At 39.4% G+C, this 19022-nt stretch overlaps 1 protein-coding gene across 1 annotated transcript in view; it reads left to right on the forward strand.

Annotated features, from left to right (window-relative positions):
- Positions 1–16825: 16825 nt before the first annotated feature.
- Fshr (follicle stimulating hormone receptor) overlaps positions 16826–19022 on the forward strand; it is a 184097-nt gene continuing 181900 nt past the window's right edge. The window contains exon 1 of the mRNA XM_034514244.2: positions 16826–17033. Coding sequence (XP_034370135.1) covers positions 16882–17033 — 152 coding nt within the window. The 5' untranslated portion in view covers positions 16826–16881. The remainder of the gene's footprint in view (positions 17034–19022) is intronic.

Genomic DNA, 19022 nt, shown 5'->3' on the forward strand with positions numbered 1-19022 from the left:
AGCACTTGCCTGACCATGATAAGATCTTCATTTGGCCAAATAATACATTTAGGGGCCAAGTGGTATTTGTATTATATTCAAGCCCTTATTCTTTCTAATTCTTCAAAGCCTTTTAACTGTGCTTAAAGTTTGCAAATTTTACTACAGACAAAACACCACTTTCCCCTAGGCTGTGATCTAGCAAGGATGCAATAAAAGATAAAAAATACAAAAACAAAAAAATTGCAAATTGTACTACTGAAAAAAAATACCACTTTCTTCTAGGTGGCAATCTAGCAAGAATGTGCACAATATCACATATTGTTAATCTGGGCTCTAAAAGAAGTCAAGAAGATGAGCCATGAGAAAGAAGGAGGCAGACTAGGTGAGGAGATGAGTTGTAGGAAAAAGAAAAGATTCGAGTTGGCTTTATCCAATAGGATCCAGAAACATGTATACATGCAGGAAGTATGTATAGTATTCCTCTCCTCTGTGCTCTTTCTAGATTCTGTGTAGAAATTTCCTTCTATTATAAGTATTTCTGATTTAACAATCAATTCTGAGACAATTTGAGAAATAAAATTAGTAAGTTTAGGTTTTAGTTAACTTTTATAACATTATAACTCTATGTATATAACTCTCAAAATAACTATCTGTCTCCTGTCAGAACCTCTGGGTTTACATCAAAGGGGAGCATGAAGTAGCAAAGTAAAGGTAAATGTCTTCAATCCTTTGCACATAACTGTTGCTGAAAATATTTTTGAGAACTTTGAAATAAAAGTCAGTGTGACTCTAAGTAGAATGTAAGTTTTGCATATATGCCTAATATAAAATAAAAGACATCAATGAAATGACTTCCTTTTAAGCCATCTCTTCCACAAACCTATCCCTCATTATAGGTGCTTGAATAGGCATCATCAAAGAACATCATAAAATCAAACACTATTATTTGTTTAATTTACTGATGGAAAAAAAAGACAAAGAGGATTTGTTGATTCCCAGAGAGATTAATATGAATGGAAGTTACTATCTAAACTGTCAAGATAACTAACAAGTAGAGTTATGTTCCTTTTAATAAAAGATGTAACAAGAGGCAGTGTGTTACTAATCAATGGTGTGATAATAAACCAACAACTATTTGCCAAAACTACTGCCAAAAACAGATGACAGGAGGGTTAAGAGCTGAAGAGAGGATGGGTGGGTACAGAGACCAAATTGTTGTGTTGGAATATGTTATGGAATCTCTTCTCCCTAGAGCTCATCTCCCCACCCAGTCTGCCTCTGTCTTTCTCATAGCTCATCTTCTTGACTCCTTTTAGAGCCCAGATCAACAATATTTGATATTGTGCACATTCGTGCTAGTACAATTTGCAATTTTTTTTGTTTTGTATTTTTTTATTTTTTATTGGATATTATATATACATTACAGATTTTATCTCCTTACCCCATTCCCCCCAGAAACCAGGAACCGCCTATTCCATCCCCCCTTCTCCTGCTTCTATGAGGATGTGCCTCCATCTACACCCCACTCCCAACCTCCCTACCCTCTAATTCCCCCCCCCCAACTCAGTGTTCAGCCTTCATGGAACCAAGGATCTCCTCTCCCACCTATGCCCAACAAGGCCATCCTCCCCTAGATATACAGATAGAGTCATGTGCTCCCAGGCTGGTAGTTTAGACCCTGGGGAGCTCTGGTTGGTTGGTATTGTTGGTCTTGACATGGGGCCACAAACACTTTCAGCTCCTTCAGTCTTCTCTCTAACTCCTCCATTGGGAACCCCTTGATCAGATCAATGGTTAGCTGTGAGCATCTGCCTCTGAATATGTCAGAATCTAGTAGACCTCTAAGGAGACAGCTATATCAGGCTCCTATCAGCATGCTCTTCCTGACATCCACATCAGCATCTACCTTTGGTGACAACACATAGGACGGATACCCAGGTGGAATGGTCTCCAGATGGCCCCTCCTTCAGTTTCTATCCCAAACTTTGTCTCCATATTTGCTCCCTTGAGTATTTTGTTATTCCTTCTAGGTAGGACCAAGACATCCACACTTGGTCTTCCGTCTTTATGAGCTTCATGTAGTCTGTAAGTTGAGTCTTGGCTATTTCAAGCTTTTGGGCTAATATCCACTTATCAGTGAGTAAATACCATGTGTGTTCTTTGTGATTGGGTTACCTCACTCAAGATGATATTTTCTAGTTCCATCCATTTTCCTAAGAATTTCCCAAATTCATTGTTTTTAATAGCTGAGTAATAATCCATTGTGTAAATGTACCACATTTTTTGTATTCATTCCTCTGTTGAAGGACATCTGGGTTCTTTCCAGCTTCTGAATGTTATAAATAAAGCTGCTATGAACATAGTGGAGCATATGTCCTTGTTATATGTTGGAGCATCTTCTGGGTATATGCCCAGGAGTGGTACAGCTGGATCCTCAGGTAATGCTATGTCCAGTTTTCTGAGGAACCGCCAGACTGATTTCCAGAGTGGTTGTATCAGCTTGCAGTCTCACCAACAATGAAAGAGTGTTCCTCTTTCTCCACATCCTAGCCAGCATCTACTTTCACCTGAGTTTTTGATCTTAGTCATTCTGACTGGTGTGAGGAGGTATCTCAGTGTTGTTTTGATTTGCATTTCCCTGATGACTACGGATGTTGAGCACTTCTTAAGGTGCTTCTCAGCCATTCCAATTTCCTCAGTTGAGTCTTCTTTGTTTAGTTCTGTACCCCATTTTTAATAGGGTTATTTGCTTGTCTGGAGTCTAATTTCTTGAGTTCTTTGTACATATTGGATATTAGCCCTCTATTGGATGTAGGGTTGGTAATGATCTTTTCCCAATCTGTTGGTTGTCATTTTGTCCTATTGACAATATCCTTTGCCTTACAGAAGCTTTGCAATTTTATGAGGTCCCATTTGTCAATTTTTGATCTTAGAGTATAAGCCATTGGTGTTCTGTTCAGGAACTTTTCCCCTGTGCCTAGGTATTCGAGGGTCTTCCCCACCTTCTCTTCTATCAGTTTCAGTGTATCTGGTTTTATGTGAAGGTCTGGTTCAGCTGGAGGTCAGCATGTAGAAGAATGCATATCAATCCATTCTTATCCCCTTGTACAAAGCTCAAGTCTAAGTAGATAAAGGACAATTTGCAATTTTTAGGCACAGTTTAGAAATTCATAAAGTTCATAGGCAAGTGGTTACCTTGATTTCCCTATGTCTCCTTGACATGGTAAATCAATGATGTGGCTTAGAATGAGCTCAGTGAAAGTTGAGGGGAAAAAAAATCACCTAAATCTGTGTTCTGGCATTCTGCGGGACACAATCATTGTTGTTGCTGGAGCAGATGAATTATATTTTCATTTGGCTGCTTTATATTCTGAAGTTCTTTTCTGGAAAATGCAGGTCTATGTCTAGGTTAACTATGTCCTTTGAACTCATTGATAGAAATACTGCTATGAGTACTTAGGAAGATGGTGCTGGGGTTCTTCATGGATAATGGGTACAGAATGACCCTTCACCTCCAGAGCTATGCTGGTTTACATGGCAAGTTAGTCATTATTTTAAAACTCTCATAAAAGCTGATGTTGAAGTTGAGCTATTTTAGCTAAGTCAGAGCCACAAAAAGTGAACCACAGCTCTAATGCAGGAAACTTGGCCGCAGGGAGGTCAGAATGATTCATCCTGTATACCCAGAAGAAACAAATGAAGGATCCCATCCTTCCACAGCCAAGACGTCACAGAAAGAGAGTCTTGTCTCCCTAAGAAAGGCAAGAAGGCATCTCAGTGAAGTAAGTGTCAGGCTGGCCTCATAACTCAGAGATCCACCTACCTCTGCCTCCAGAGTGCTGGGAGTAGAGGCACCAAGTACATCACTACTGCCTGGCCATTTATTTGTTGTTTCAAAGCTAACCATCTGGGCTCCTCATGGAAAAGTTTGGCATACCAGTGTGTGGTACATGGTAATTTCTAGGACCAGGACCTTGACAGATACTGTGTGTACTTGTGAATTCCTTGACTTATGCCTCTTGCAGACACTGGAGTTTCTGTATCAATTCCTAGGGCTGAACCTCTAGGAGACAGTAGATCAGTATACAACTTACTGTTAGCTTCACTACAAGCAATGCAGTAAGGTTTCATCTATCACGAGTTTTTAGAGAAACATTCCAGGGATTCCACCCTTCCCACTAGTATCTAGATGTACCTTCCAGTTGTGTTTTCTATGAAGTTTAGGCTTAGTGAGGGTAAAAACATTGACTCCAATGTGATTTGCTCTGCCTGGAATGTATTCACATTCACTGCATTTTTAAATGAGACTGAGATTTTTTTTATGAAACATTATGCAAGGCAAGAAACTGAAAATCTGCTTTCTTCACTCAAAGGAACTCCAAATTCCCCAGTAAGTTTAAAAGAACACCTTCATTCTGCTTATCGCTGGCTATTGTTGTATCTTTTTTTGTTGATATAAAATTTCCTGCTCAGTCTGTTATCAAAAGTAGTCAAGGACAAGCTAGGAAAATAATATTTTCACTCAATCCACAATAAATTTGCCTTGTGCTGGGCATAGTGGCTCATGCTTTTAATCCCAAAGCAATGGTTCAGGTGTAGAGGCAGGTGGAGCTCTATGAGTTTAAGGCCTACGTGGTTTATATAATGAACCAGAGATAATATAATGAGACCTCGTCTTGAAATCCTACTCCTCCAAAAAATATTTGCCTTGATCTCCTCAAGTCCTCACTAGAGAATGGGTCCGATGAGGAAGTGTAGGTCAATGAAGCCACATGCTGTCATTGGAAAGGTCTGTGTTTGAAAGATTTAACTGAAATGATCCATATACCTTTTCATCATATAAACAAAGCATACAACCCCATAAGACGTTTGCTCTCAGCTAAGCGTGGTAGCACATGACTGAAATCCCATTATTTACATAGTAGAAACAGGGGGGGATGAAGAGTTCAAGGTTATCCTTGGCCACATAATGAGTTGGTGCCCAATCTGGGCTATATAAAATACTCTCACTAACACAAAAGCAAAATAATGCTGGGGAAGTAGCTCAGTTGATAGAGTGATTTCAGATCATTCATGAAACATAAGTTCAATCCCAGAACTTCAACAACAACAACAAAAGTAGGTATAGTGGTGAATACTTGTGATCCCAGCACTACAGAGGTGTACTTAGGAAGCTCAGAATCAAAAGCCATCATTGGCTGTAGAGAAAGTTTAAGACTAGCATGTGCACATAAAACATTGTCAAAACAACAACAGAAACATAGACTTATTCTCACAGTGACAGGTTAGTGGCCTCTCTCTTTTATCATGACAGCTTTGAGAATGTCATACATTCCTACGAGGTGTTCTCACAGCACTGACACCTGCTATCATTCTTTTACACTTACATAAGTGTTTCCACCTTTAACTCAGAGAAGAAGAAACTGAATTCCAGAGGATTACAAATATTCTGAGATGACAGAACAGTGACAACGTTATGACCAGAGCCTGGGTCTGCAAATGCCAGCATACTGCTGTTCTTTCTCAGTTTTGAAGATTATGACATATAGACAGTGGCTTGAATGCAATCCTAAATGATAAGCCTTCCCACCTGCCCACATTGCATACCCATACCAGTCTCTCTTTGGCAGCCTGTACACCAAAGTCTAATGAATTCCCACTCCCCAAGCCCATCACACATTGCTGGCACCCACATAACACTACTGCAGGGCTAGTAAGGACAGTTGTATGCTATACATTGCTCAGCTCAACAGGCTTCACTAATATCATAACTTATAGCATAGTCCTGCCTCAGTGTGGAAAATTATATATAATTACATTAACATATAATAAATATATAATAATATGCAATATAATATATATAGTATAAATAAAACAATTTAATATAATAATATATAAAATATATTACATATATATTAGCCTCCTATTTCTACATAATCTTATCTATCCTTATCATCCAAAATACAAATAAAACATCACTTAAAAAAAACTAATGTTTAAAAGCAAGCATATGTTAACAACTAAATTAATACTCTTAGTTTTGTAATAATGTAGTCAAGTAGAAAGAAATTAAGCAGAGACAGAAAATGAGAATTAATAATATAATTTTAAAAAATGGACTCACATCATTTTTTTCTCTGGGGATAATAATATACTTAATTACTACTTTAACAAACTAGTAAAATCTGAAATTGAATATTCAACATTATCAGTATCAGCAAATGAGTAAGATTCACTTTGAAAAACAATAGAAAAAGCAATTAAAACCACAAAGTATGCACAATGATGTCCTTTAAATACTTCAGTACTAGAGACAAAATACTAGTAAAAGTTATCACAATTATTAACATCTTTATTTGTATTCTGTTTTACCATGTGACACAGCATTATTTTTATAGGGTAACTTTGGATCTAGTATGGCTTTGTTGCTTCATATAACCCAAGAGACTACAGCAAAATTAATGGTATGCAAATTTGGAGTCTTTGGAATAGCATCACATGAATAAAACCAAACTAACTTGCTAACAGACTTAGAGTAGTTGTCAGCCCAGCTGAACCATCATAGATCTACAGCTGACTGCAAACACAGGAGTGAACATGGCTAAGTCTCAAAATACTCAGCCCAACTAAGACCAAACTACACATCTCTGGAAGAGCAAATGAAACAGTAGTTTTATTTTAAGACTTATTACTTTGAAGCTGGCTGTTACATACTGAATCTCTCTCAATACAAATAAGAAAACAACACTGTTGCATGATCTTCATCTTTTGCTTCCTTTTGCTAGAAAATACCCTGACAAACTTCCTCCACTCCATTTGCAGTACTACTTAGAGAATTTCACCCACCATGTGACTGATTTACCCTTAGGCTGGCTTTATCCCCTTGCAGAGAGACCCAGGAGTTCACCAAAGGATCCAAGGGATGCAGTTTCCACATGACAACATAGAAAGAAGAAAATGCCTTGGAAAATGGTTGATCAGGTGTGTCATGTGCATCGCACATTCTGACCTATGACAGACCTTTAGTGATGAGGCATGAGATGCATTGTGTGAGGCTACCCACGTTTCAGGACCAACCAAACCTGCCTGAAGAAACTGCTTTAATTCCAAAGCTACTCCAAGCAGAGTGATATCCAAAGATCGTGTCACTGTTAAAAATTTACAAGAAATTGTTAAAGACAATAATCACAGTCATGATAGTCTTACATTTCCATATTCCTTCCTCTCTAATAAATCTATTTAGAACCCTGAACAACATGGAGGCCATTCCATATATATGATGTCCATTGCTGGAAGCGGGAACAAGGAAATGAGCTCTAGTAAATGGAACAATAAATGTAAGAGAAGTTGATGACATAATAAAATGATAAAGAGTGCCAAAGGAGAAATTCACAGAGAAGAAAATAGGATTTGTTTTCTTCAGAATTCAAGGTCCAAATCCTTAGTAAGGAAGGATTTAATTCAGGTTTATCACCATTTTCCCTCAAATTCTCCGTAACAATAGACAGTTTATCTCTTACTTCTGCTTGCCATAATAGTGCCAAACCCTGCTCTTACAAGTGCTACTCCCTGTCTGTGACTGTCATGTGTGGGCTTTGTTCCCACTCTACAAAAATGCAACTCTGTAGAGCTGCAGTAGGGAGCATGCCACATACATTTACCCCCTCAAACTCACGCCCCCAACCCCCACCATCCAGAAATCCCTCATTGAGTTAAACAGCACAGAACAAAAGTCAACAGTTGCAATAGAATGCAGATGACTAAGTTCATCTTACCAAAAAAAAAAAAAAAAAAAAAAAAAAGACAAAAAAATAAAACAAAAACAGTACTGCTGCAGTCTGCCTGCATCCCTGGGGACTCTGCCTCCTTGTGTGAACCAAGGGCACTGCTAACTCTAGCCCATCCCTAACTCCCTCACCCTTTCCACTGATCCTCCCCTGTCTGATTATGTCACCTGCTGATTTGAAGAAGCACTTTCTACCAAGGACTAGGGTAGTCCACCTGCATGAGATCCACACTGAATAATAGTGACTAGTAATAGTCACAGGACACTAGTAATAGTAATGGAACATGAAAACAACAAAACTAAAAACAGATATCTACAACAAGAAACACCTTAAACATCATAATTCCTGATGCTAGATCTAAATGCAAAAAATATAAACACACACTGTAAGGACAGCGTGCCTCTTTCTGAAGTCAGAAACCTTACTGCAATAGGCTCTGAGAACATCAGTTCAGCTGAAGCCCAAGAAAAAGACTCCAAAATAGAAATTATATGTTCAAGAACCTTAAAGAGGATAGAGGCCAATGTCATAATGAAGACGGTGAAAGCACACAAGTAAACAAAATCATGAAAACAATTAAAGACAAGAAAGAAGAATTTAACAAAGAAGTAGAACATGACACAAACCTAAACTGAAATAAAACTAAAAATAAAAATGTTGAAATACTAAACAAAAAACACAGTGGTAAGTAAAATTCACCAATAAATAAATAAATAAATAAATAAATGTCATGGAAGGGAGGATTTTAGGTCTTGAAGACAAGGTAGAAGAAATAGATATTCCTGTCAAATAAAATGGTAAGTATTTTAAATATCCAGGCACAAAATATTCAAGAATCTGGGAAACTATAAAAAGACAAAACCTAAAAATAATAGGTATAATAGTAGAAGAAGAAACTCAGGCCAAAGGTACAGAAAATGCCTTTTTAACAAAATCATAGAAGAAAGCTTCTCCAGCTTGAAGAAAGAAATGCCTATTAAGGAACAAGAACCATACAGGATACCAAATAAACAGAATCAGAAAAGAAAGCTCCCATAACACATAGCTATCAAAACACTAAATGTACAGACTGAAGAAAAGACACATATAGCAGAAAGGGAAAATGACCAAGTCACTTACAAAGGATGGCCCCATTAGAATAATACCTGACTTCTCAGTGGAGCCAGAAGGACCTGGAAGAACATTCAAAAGGCGCTGAAAGACCACAGATGCCAGCCAACACTACTATTCTTAGCAAAACTATCAATCACAATTAATGACAAAGAGGAAAAACCATTCTACAGTAAAATTAAATTTGAGAAATTTCTTTCTACCAATCTAACTATAGAGAAGGCACTAGAATAATAAGTTCAGTAACTATACTCAAGATGACACAAGAAATAAAAAAAATAAATTATTCAAGAACAATTCATCAAAAGAGGGAGAGCCCACATGACAGCAAAATAACAGGAGTCACTAACACTGCTTTATTAATGACTCTCGATGTTAGTGGCCTTGATTGCTCCAGTTAAAATAAAAAATCACAGACTAACAGATTGGAATATAAAACATAAGCCATCTTTCTGCTGGCTCCAAGAAACACATTTTAACGTGAAGAATGGACATTTCCTTACAGTATAAGGATAGAAAAATATATTCCAGGCAAATAGAAGCAAGAATTTCCACCAAAATCCAAGACCAAGTTGTTCACTCTCTTCATATCTATTTGATATAGTACTTGAAGGATTAACTTCAATGAAAGGAAATCAAGGGCATACAAATCGGAAAGGATGAAGTCAGAGTGTCTTTATTTGCAAATAATAGGATTTTTTATTAAATTACTTTATTTATTTATATTCCAAATGTTGCCACTGTTCCTGGTCCTCCATCTCAGAGTTTTTTACTCAATCCTCTCTCCCCTTTTCCTCTGAGAGTGTGCTTCCTCACCCTCCCTGAGCCACCCAACATCCCTTGCACTCACCTACCCTCACCTTACCCCCTAAGCATCCCCATTCTGGGGGGTATCATGTCTTTAAAGGATTAGGTACATCTTTTCCCACTGAGGCCAGACAAGGCAATTCTCTGCTACATATATGCGAGGAGCCAAGGACCAGCCCATGTATGCTCTTTGATTGGTGGCTTAGTCTCTAGGGGCTCTGAGGAATCTGGGTTAGTTGATACTGCTGTTCTTCCTATGAGGCTGCGATCCCCTTCAGCTCCTCCAATCTTTCCCCTAATTCTTCTGTAGGGGTCCCAGACCTCAGTCCAATGGTTGGCTGTAAATATCTGAATCTGTTTTGATGAGCTGTTGATAGAGCCTCACAGAGAACAGCCATACTAGGCTCTTATCTAATCACAACATAACATCAGTAATAGTGTCAGGGTTTGGTGACTGTCCATGGGATGGATCCCAAGTTGGGCTAGTCACTAGATGGCCTTTCTTTCCATTGCTGCTCTACTTTTGTCCCTGCATTTCCTTAAGACAGAAACAATTCTGGGTCAAAGATATTGAAGATGGGTGGATGGCCCCATCCCTCCACTGGGGGCCCTGTCTATCTACTGGAGTTGGTCTCTTCAGGTTCCATCTCCTCACTGTTGGGCATTTCAGCTGAGGTCCTTCCCATTGAGTCCTGGAAACCTTTCACATCACAGGCCTCTGGGGCTTTCTAGACATTCTCCCCACCTCTTTCCCTGTTGCATGCAATTTTAAAAACATACTAGCTCTTTCTAGTATGCCTCAAGCGAGATGTCTCAACCTCTTGCAGCTATCTCCACCAAGCCACCAAGGACCACCCTGGCCATGACCTTTCTCCTGCCCACCTTACTTTCTGCAGATGGAAAACTTCAGACAGCCTTAATATTTCAAAACTATCCACATAACTCAATAGCTGGGCAAAGAATATCTTGCCACATCCTCCTTGGCCAGAGCAGGGGCTACAAACCATGAGTGCCCCAAGACCTACATGTTTGCTGCTTCCTCTGCTCTATTGCCTGCTCTCTCTCCTCCCTCTTGGCCCCAGAAGTTCCACCCTTTCCCCTTCACCCAGTGATTGGTTTGCACCTCCTATACTGACACAATCAAGAAACAATTAGGGAATCAATACCTCTCCCTACCCTGCCCCTCACAGCTCCATATTTCCACTTATTCTCCTAATCTTACAGGCTTCTCTCCTATTCCTTCCCCATACCTGATCCTGCTCCCCTTTTCCTCTTCTCATCCCCTCTCCCACCTATGTCCCTCCCTCCCTCTGCCCTCAGTGATTATTTGTTCCCCCTTCTAAGTTGGATTGAAACATTCTTGCTTGGGCCTTTCTTCCTGTTAAACTTCATACTTTCTGTGAGTTGTTTCATGGGTATTCTGTACATTTTGACTAATAGCCACATATCAATGAGTACATACCATTTCTTTTGGGTCTGAGTTACCGCTCTCAACATGATATTTTCTAGTTCCATCCCTTTGCCTACAAAATTCATGATGTTCTTATTTTAAATACCTGAATAGAATTCCATCATGTAAATGAAACACATTTTCTGTCAAGCTGTACTACAGAGCAATAGTAATAAAAAAAACCACAAGGTATTAGTATAAAGACGGATAGGTTGATCAATGAAATAGAAATGAAGATTCAGAAATAAACCCACACACCGATGAACACTCATCTTTGACAAAAAACCCAAACCATACAGTGGTAAGAAGAAAACATCTTCAACAAATGATGCTGGTCTAACTGGCAGTCTGTATGTAAGAGAATGAAAAATAAATAATTCATATTTGTCACCTTGTACAAAGCTCAAGTCCAGGTGGATCAAGAACCCCAATTTAAAACCAGATACACTGAATCTAACTGAATAGAAAGTGGGAAACAGCCTTGAACACATTGGCACAGGGGAAATTTTCTTGAACAGAGCACCAATGACTTATGCTCTAAGATCAACTATTGACAAATTGTGGGGCTGTGAGAGGCAACTGGATACCTTGTCGAACAGGCTTTGAACCCTGGAGACCCTCAGGGATGGTAGAAGTTTGGCCTTGCTCTTGGGACCCTGGCTCCTTTCACATAGTTACAGCCTCCCACAGAGAAGTTTGTGGCCATCAGTCATGTAGCACAGGTAGAGGGCATGGCTACAGTCCCCAGAGCCTCAAGACAGAACTCCATATTAATGAGATACCTAAAGGCCAGAGGGTGTAGCCAATTAAGAATTCCTTCTCAGACCCTCCTCCTTACAAAAGGTGTTTGACTTCAGGCCCACCCTGAGAATACCAGGGTATAGCTTTTTCCATTTTCCACCATGACAAAAAATATCTTAAGACCGTATCTTAAGACCAGGAACTATCTCTCCTTTTTGGGACCTGCCATGGGAACCTTGGAAAAGGTCTTTAACTACTGAGCCACGGTCTAACCTCCCACTGAAGACCTCTCCACTTTTCCAGCCACTAGGGTCACCAACTTAACCAGGCAAGCTGAGCCAGCCATAACTCAGCCAAACTAGTCTCTATGACAGAGTGTCATCCCCAATGGATGGAGCCAGGCCTCCTCCCCCTCGCCCTGACTGCTGGTAGATCCAGCTTGTATGCCCCAGGCTTGGCCCTTCTGAGGCCTTTCAGCAGTACCTGAGAGCCCAAGGGTCAGAGAACCAGTTGGTTGCCAGATGCCTCTTGACCCAGGGACCCCCAACTCAAGAGCTCTGGCCCCTGTGGGGCTTTAGACTGTGTTCCCTCTACTCCCAAAACAGAATCAGCTGCCAGCACAAGTGAACACAGTCAAATTCCCATGCCTCTGCCTCCCTGAGCTGCTGCTTTAGCCCCTTGGGGGTGGCAGATGCAGGACCCACAGTTTAACCCACAGGACCCACATCTGCTCATGCTACAGCCTAATAACAAATGAGACCTCATAAAATTGAAAAGTTTCTTTAATGCAAAGAATACTGTCAATATGACAAAACAACAACCTACAGATTGGGAAAAGATCTTCACTAACCCTAATCCGATAGAAGGCTAATATTCAAAATACATAAAGAACTCAAGAAGTTAGACTCCAAAAAAGTCAAATAAGCCAATTAAAAAATGGAGCAAACAGCTAAACAGAGAATTCTCAACAGAGAAATCTCAAATGGGCTAGAAGCACTTAAAGAAATGTTCAACATCCTTAGTCATCAAGGAAATGAAAACCCAAACAACATCTTACCCCAATCAGACTGGCTAAGATCAAAAACTCAAGTGACAGCAGATGCTGTCGAGAATGTAGAGAAAGAGGAACAATCCTCCATTGCTGGTGGGACTTCGAACTGGTATAACCACTCTGGAAGTCAATCTGGCAGTTCCTCAGAAAATTGGAAATAGTTCTACTTGAAGACGCAGCTTTACCACTCCTTGGCATATACCCAAAAGATGCTACACCATACCACAAGGACACTTGCTCCTTATTATAGCAGCCATATTTGTAATAGACAAAAGCTGGAAACAACCCAGATGTCCCTCAAATGAAGAATGTATGATATGGCTGGGTGGTGGTGGAGCACGCCTTTAATCCCAGCACTTGGGAGGCAAAGGCAGGTGGATTTCTGAGTTCAAGGCCAGCCTGGTCTACAGAGTGAGTTCCAGGACAGCCAGGGATACACAGAGAAACCCTGTCTTGGAAAAAAAAAAGAATGTATGATATGATTTTATAAATAAAAGACCCCAGAGTGCCAGGCATTGGTAGCGCATGCCTTTAATCCTAGCACTTGGGAGGCAGAGGCAGGAGAATTTCTCAGTTCGAGGCCAGCCTGGTTTACCGAGTGAGTTCCAGGACAGCCAAGGCTATACAAAGAAACCCTGTCTCGAAAAACCAAAAAATAAAAAAAATAAAAAAATAAAGACCCCAGAGATTCCCAAAAGAAACTCCTATCACTCATACACACTCTCAGCAAAGTAGCAGGACATAAACTTAACACACAAAATGGTAGCCTTCACCTACAAATGACAAACATGTGGGTAGAAATCAAAATAATGGCACTTTCATAACAGATTGGAAAAGGTATTGGGAAAAACTCTAGCCAAGAAAATGACATAGTTGTTTAATAAAACTTAAAGGCATTGAAGAAAGGAGTTGAAAACACATGCAGAAGATACAAAGATCCCCATGCTCATGGATCTGTAGGACTCATGTTATAAATATGGCTGTCCTACCAACAGCAATCCACAGGTTCAGTGCAATTCCCATAAACATTTCAACACTAAAAATCAATCTTCAGCTTCATATGGAAACACAAAAACCAGGGTAGTTAAATAACTCTTGACTAATAAAAGAAGTGCTGGAGTTATCACCAACCAGATTTCATGTTGTATTACAGAGCTACAGTAATAAAGGCATCATGGTATTTACAACTGACACTCACTGACAAAAGGAAAATCACTCTTCTCCAGCCAAGTGTCAGCATGTGTATCATTCACACTCAAGGCTGGTCTCATGCCCAGGAGAAGTTAGTCAACAAAAATGAGACGCATGCTGGAGTATTTGTTTTGTTTTGCCTTATTTATTTATTTATTTATTTATTTAATCTAATTGGTCTTTTACTTGTTTTTTTTTTCTGATGTTGATTTTGTGCTTTTGGTGTTTTTTAAGAGATAAACATGAAACATTACTTAAATATTGATATATCAATACTACACAAGATCTATAAGTTATTCAGAGATAATTTGAAGTCATTTGTGGATTACAAAGTAACATTTTATGGAAATAATATTAAAGAAATTCTTTAAGAATGTGAGGAAGTTTCCATAGTCCTAGACAGGTAAATAGTGTTGTAAAACTGCCAACAACTTAATTTCTAATAAAATTTTACAAATGTTTCTTTTCAAGGAGTCAAATAAATCTAAAACTCTTTCATAAAGATAAAACTTGGCCAAATTCCTTTACAGAAACTAAGTAAAAAGTATTTTTTAAAATTTATTAAAGTTTATTTTAAATTTTCAGTAATTAAGACATTGTAGAATGCTAATTTTATCAGTGTAGATGAACCAGAATAAGGGAATATCAAAAAACTTAGACACAAACTCACATAAAAGTCACTTGAGTCATAAAGATAGCTTTATTAATTAGAAAATAATCTATTCAATAAATATTCCTAGCACTATTGTTGATTTGTGTGGTGAAACACTATGCTATTAAATATTACTATGCTATTAAATAAAAACTGAAACTGAGTCTCTGACTCACATCACACACAATTATTGAAACAAAATAAAACAAAGGTTAAATATTAGAGGAAAAATTAAGAAACTTTTTTAGAAAAAAATCCCTAATAGTCTATTCTCTGATTTGAAACATAACCTGACTACACAGCTGATCTGGAATGTCAAGTCAGTGTAAAATGTCACACAGCACACAAATTACTCACAGAGTTCCTATAAATTTCCAAACATCAAAAGTTAAATGACAGACTTTTAGTGATAACATTAACTTTTATAAATAAAATAAATGACAAGCACAAATTCAGATTAATGGTACCTCTGTGCATTAAGTCGTAAAGAACTGACAAGAAAGGATCCACCACCTCAATGCAGTAGGATTTGTCACCTCCTGTGCCTTTACCCCACACTGTTTATTGTCATGCTTAATAAATTATTTATATAATGTATATTATTTATATGTTGCCAACTATAAAATTTAAAATCAAATCTCAGTTTTAAAACATATTTCAGTTCATTTTACAGAGACTGATTTAGTCATAACTGGGCATCTATAAAAATCTATGCCAACTGGATGTATGCGGTGTAGCAGATAGAGTTTCTTGTCATTGAAGTTATTCAGACATACTTTAAAATAAACCCAAGACTTAATTAACTAAACTGACTTCTATATCTGAAAGATACTAATACATTGGATGAGTTGATGAACAAATTCCTTTAACTGCTCTTCTCAGCCAAACGGTTACTGGTAAATGGTCCATATTTAATAAGGCCACAACTTTCCATTGCAAAATTAGAGTGAATCAATTGGAAGTCATATCACACCCACCCTGCTCAAATCACTTGCCTCTGTTATCCCCCAAATGATCCAATCCATTCATTAAAAGTCATTTTTCCTAGGACAGGAAAGGGAAAGCAAAAGGAAGGTCAGGGTTTGGGGGTGGCATGTGAATAACATTTTCATGAGAGGATGTTTGCTGTATGCAAAGATGCGACTGAAGGTAGTGTTAGCAGGTAGTGAGTTGTAGACATGATCTTAGGGACGTGTAAGTTTCTAGTCTTCATAGTCTCTGGGTTGAAAGAAGAAAGTCCCTTCACTTTTGTTAAATATTCCTTAAACCCTTTATTACTAAGCTTAAAAACGCCACTGCAAATACCTAGGGTGTGAATCACAGGAAACCTCTAAAATTAAAAGTATAGATGTGATCGATTTATGCATGCCAACTATTGAAATAGGAAAGAAGGACAGTTGTCAGAGTCTGGAAAGGAAAGAGAAGAGATGCCAGAAAGAGTACGCATGACTGAACACTGCGACCAGAGGCAGCCCACGCTGCCTGAGGTCACACAAGTGAATTGTCTCCACAGAGAACCCGATCACAGGTGCCTCCCACTCACAGAGACCTAGTGCTAATCCACCTTCCCCAAGTCTGTTTAACACTAGCTTATGTTGTTAATCACAGGATGACTATAACCCAGATGTATGGTTTATATCAGATGGATCACAGGAAAACAGCAATGCCAATTACTAAAGGTAAATTTTGTCCCCTTCACATCGGTATGTTAAAGATGTATTATATGGATGCGCTTGTGGTGGGGGAGAACAGTGATATCACTGAAGAAAAGAGAGTGGTGACCAGTAGCGATCCCTGTGCAGTAAAATAATGTGAATCTCCAAGGGTCAAGAAATAAAACAATACAGGTCATGAAGGATAACGCAGAAGCTTACTGACAAATATTAAGCACATATTAATCACGTATTAGTACATATAATCACTACTGACACGTATTAATTTTACTTGCCTGGAAGCAACAAAAAAAAAAAAAAAAGCATCGCTTGGTTGGTCACGTGACTTTGTCTGTTCTTCAAGCAGATCTCTCTTATCCAGACAGTGTTTGGAGGAGCCTGAGGAATCTGTGGAGGTTTTCGCTGCTAGAAGAAAGCAGGTGGATGGATAAATAAGCATGGCCTTGCTCCTGGTCTCCTTGCTGGCATTCTTGGGCTCAGGGTCTGGATGTCATCACTGGCTGTGTCATTGCTCTAACAGGGTCTTCCTCTGCCAAGATAGCAAGGTGACCGAGATTCCGACCGACCTCCCCCGGAACGCCATTGAACTGTGAGTATCACCGCGAGGACAGCTGTGTGTCTCCCTTTTGAGCATTGAGTATTATTATTATTTTCCTATTACACTGATAACTGCTGGGCTGAAATATTTCTGGCCTGACCAATGGCTACAATAGAACATACTCCCCCAGACACTTTTGTCCTGCGGCTTTCCAAGGTGAGTTGCTGAGAGTTTATATTAACATTTGTCAGGGAAAGACAGTGTGGAAACTTGAATCTCAGGGAAACAGGGAGGGGGGAGTTTGGAGGACACATTTACTCTAGGGGTCCACACTCCCTAGAGAAGCAGGAAAAATAAAAGGGAAAGCAAAGTAGAAAACCTTGGATACTTACACCTGAAAGCAGGAAGCGCTGACTGAGGCCAGCTATACACACTGGATCTCACAGAAGAGCACCTGTGGCTTTGCAAACAGCAGCACATGGTTCTGGGTTCTGAGGGAGCCTGAGGAGAGGGGAAAGAGTGTGACAGAGGAAGAATGTCTAAGAGGGAGAAAGAACACAGCAAGGAAAGTGGTGCCAATTTAGATTTTGCTCAACTATTTAAAGAGGAAGTATGCATTCTTCTAGAATTGGGCAAGAGCTGGGAACAGACCTCATCCTATCTCTTCCCTTTGCAATTTGGAGTCTAGTGGCCACACACTAAAGAAATTTCCAAACTCTTTAGGGATCCAGAGCATATAACACAGAGGTCTTTCCTCTCAGCAAGTTCTCTCCTGATGCCTGCCCCAGACATGGGCTCTTTGATTGTTCAGGTAGCACTTCCCTGAGAAGTGCAGGTATTACTCAGATGGTAAACAACCTCAGCTTTTTCACTCCAAGCTATGACTGTGAATCTCAGATTGTCATTTTAGAAGAATGTGTGGAACTTAGCACTCTCAGTTAGCCTCCCGAGTCAACAGCGACTGTGCAGAGTCAGTTGTGTACAAGGGAAAATTTTGCCCAGCTCTGTATTTTGGCTACACTGCCCAGATGAGACCGCTCTTCCAGATTATGCAGAAGAGTGTACTGTGCATAAACCCAGTTTAGGTGTATGAGGTTGCTCCAAACACACACAAAAAAAGGCCAGTGCACCGGAACTCCCTCAAGTTATCTGTACCTGAGTGCTTTAAGCAGTACCCTCCCTGAGCCTCTGCTTTCTACCTCAAAGGTGGTTTTAATGCTTGGTTGAGTGACTGTGCCATAGAGGTAAATCACTTTCTCTCCTCACTGACTCATCTCTCTCGGGTTGTCTCTATTACCTCCCATGTGACTCTGTGGACCAAACAGTGGTGTCCATGTTTTGAAGTAAATATCCCCTATATGTTTAATTGTTGAGTAGCGTTCTGGTACACTCCCAGATGCCCTCTTGTGCCTGGCTGTCTAGTGGCTCTAATTCCTTCTTAAGAAGATGGAATTTTTCCATTCTACATAGAAAAAGTTGGGTAACAAGAAAAAGAAAAGTGAGGGAAAGTGCAGGGGAATAAAAAAGAAAGAAGAAATAAAGGAAAAGAGAGATGGGGAAAGTGTGTGTGTGTGTGTGATGCATAAGGAGCCGCAAGATAGTTTCTTTTCTCTTACACTAACATATAAATGACTAAATACATCCCTGCTCAAGAGCATTTCATAGCCAAGAAACAAGCATGACCTGTTGTGATTTTATAGAAAGTGGGAGAACCTTAAACAGAACAGCAGAGACACATTCCATGCTCTTGGCTCTGTACAGCTCTAATTATGTATATACAACAAGGGAAAATGCATAGAAATTAAGAGACAAATACATGCTGACTTGGCATTCCCTGCCACCAGCCTTGCCAACTAGGGATGAGTACAGTTGTTTGGAAGCTCTGGGGATTATGTGACGATTTCTTCCTCCTCCCCTGTAGGACTTAAGCCAGACTCTACTAAGTGGAACTGGCAGCTTTCTTGATAAAGTGTGCTGTGGAAAAAAAGATAAAGTGGGATAATTACTTGAAGTGTGTGTGTGTCTCTCTCTCTCTCTCTC

The sequence above is a fragment of the Arvicanthis niloticus genome, chromosome 11 (genome assembly GCF_011762505.2).
Source record: "Arvicanthis niloticus isolate mArvNil1 chromosome 11, mArvNil1.pat.X, whole genome shotgun sequence".
Lineage (NCBI taxonomy): Eukaryota > Metazoa > Chordata > Mammalia > Rodentia > Muridae > Arvicanthis > Arvicanthis niloticus.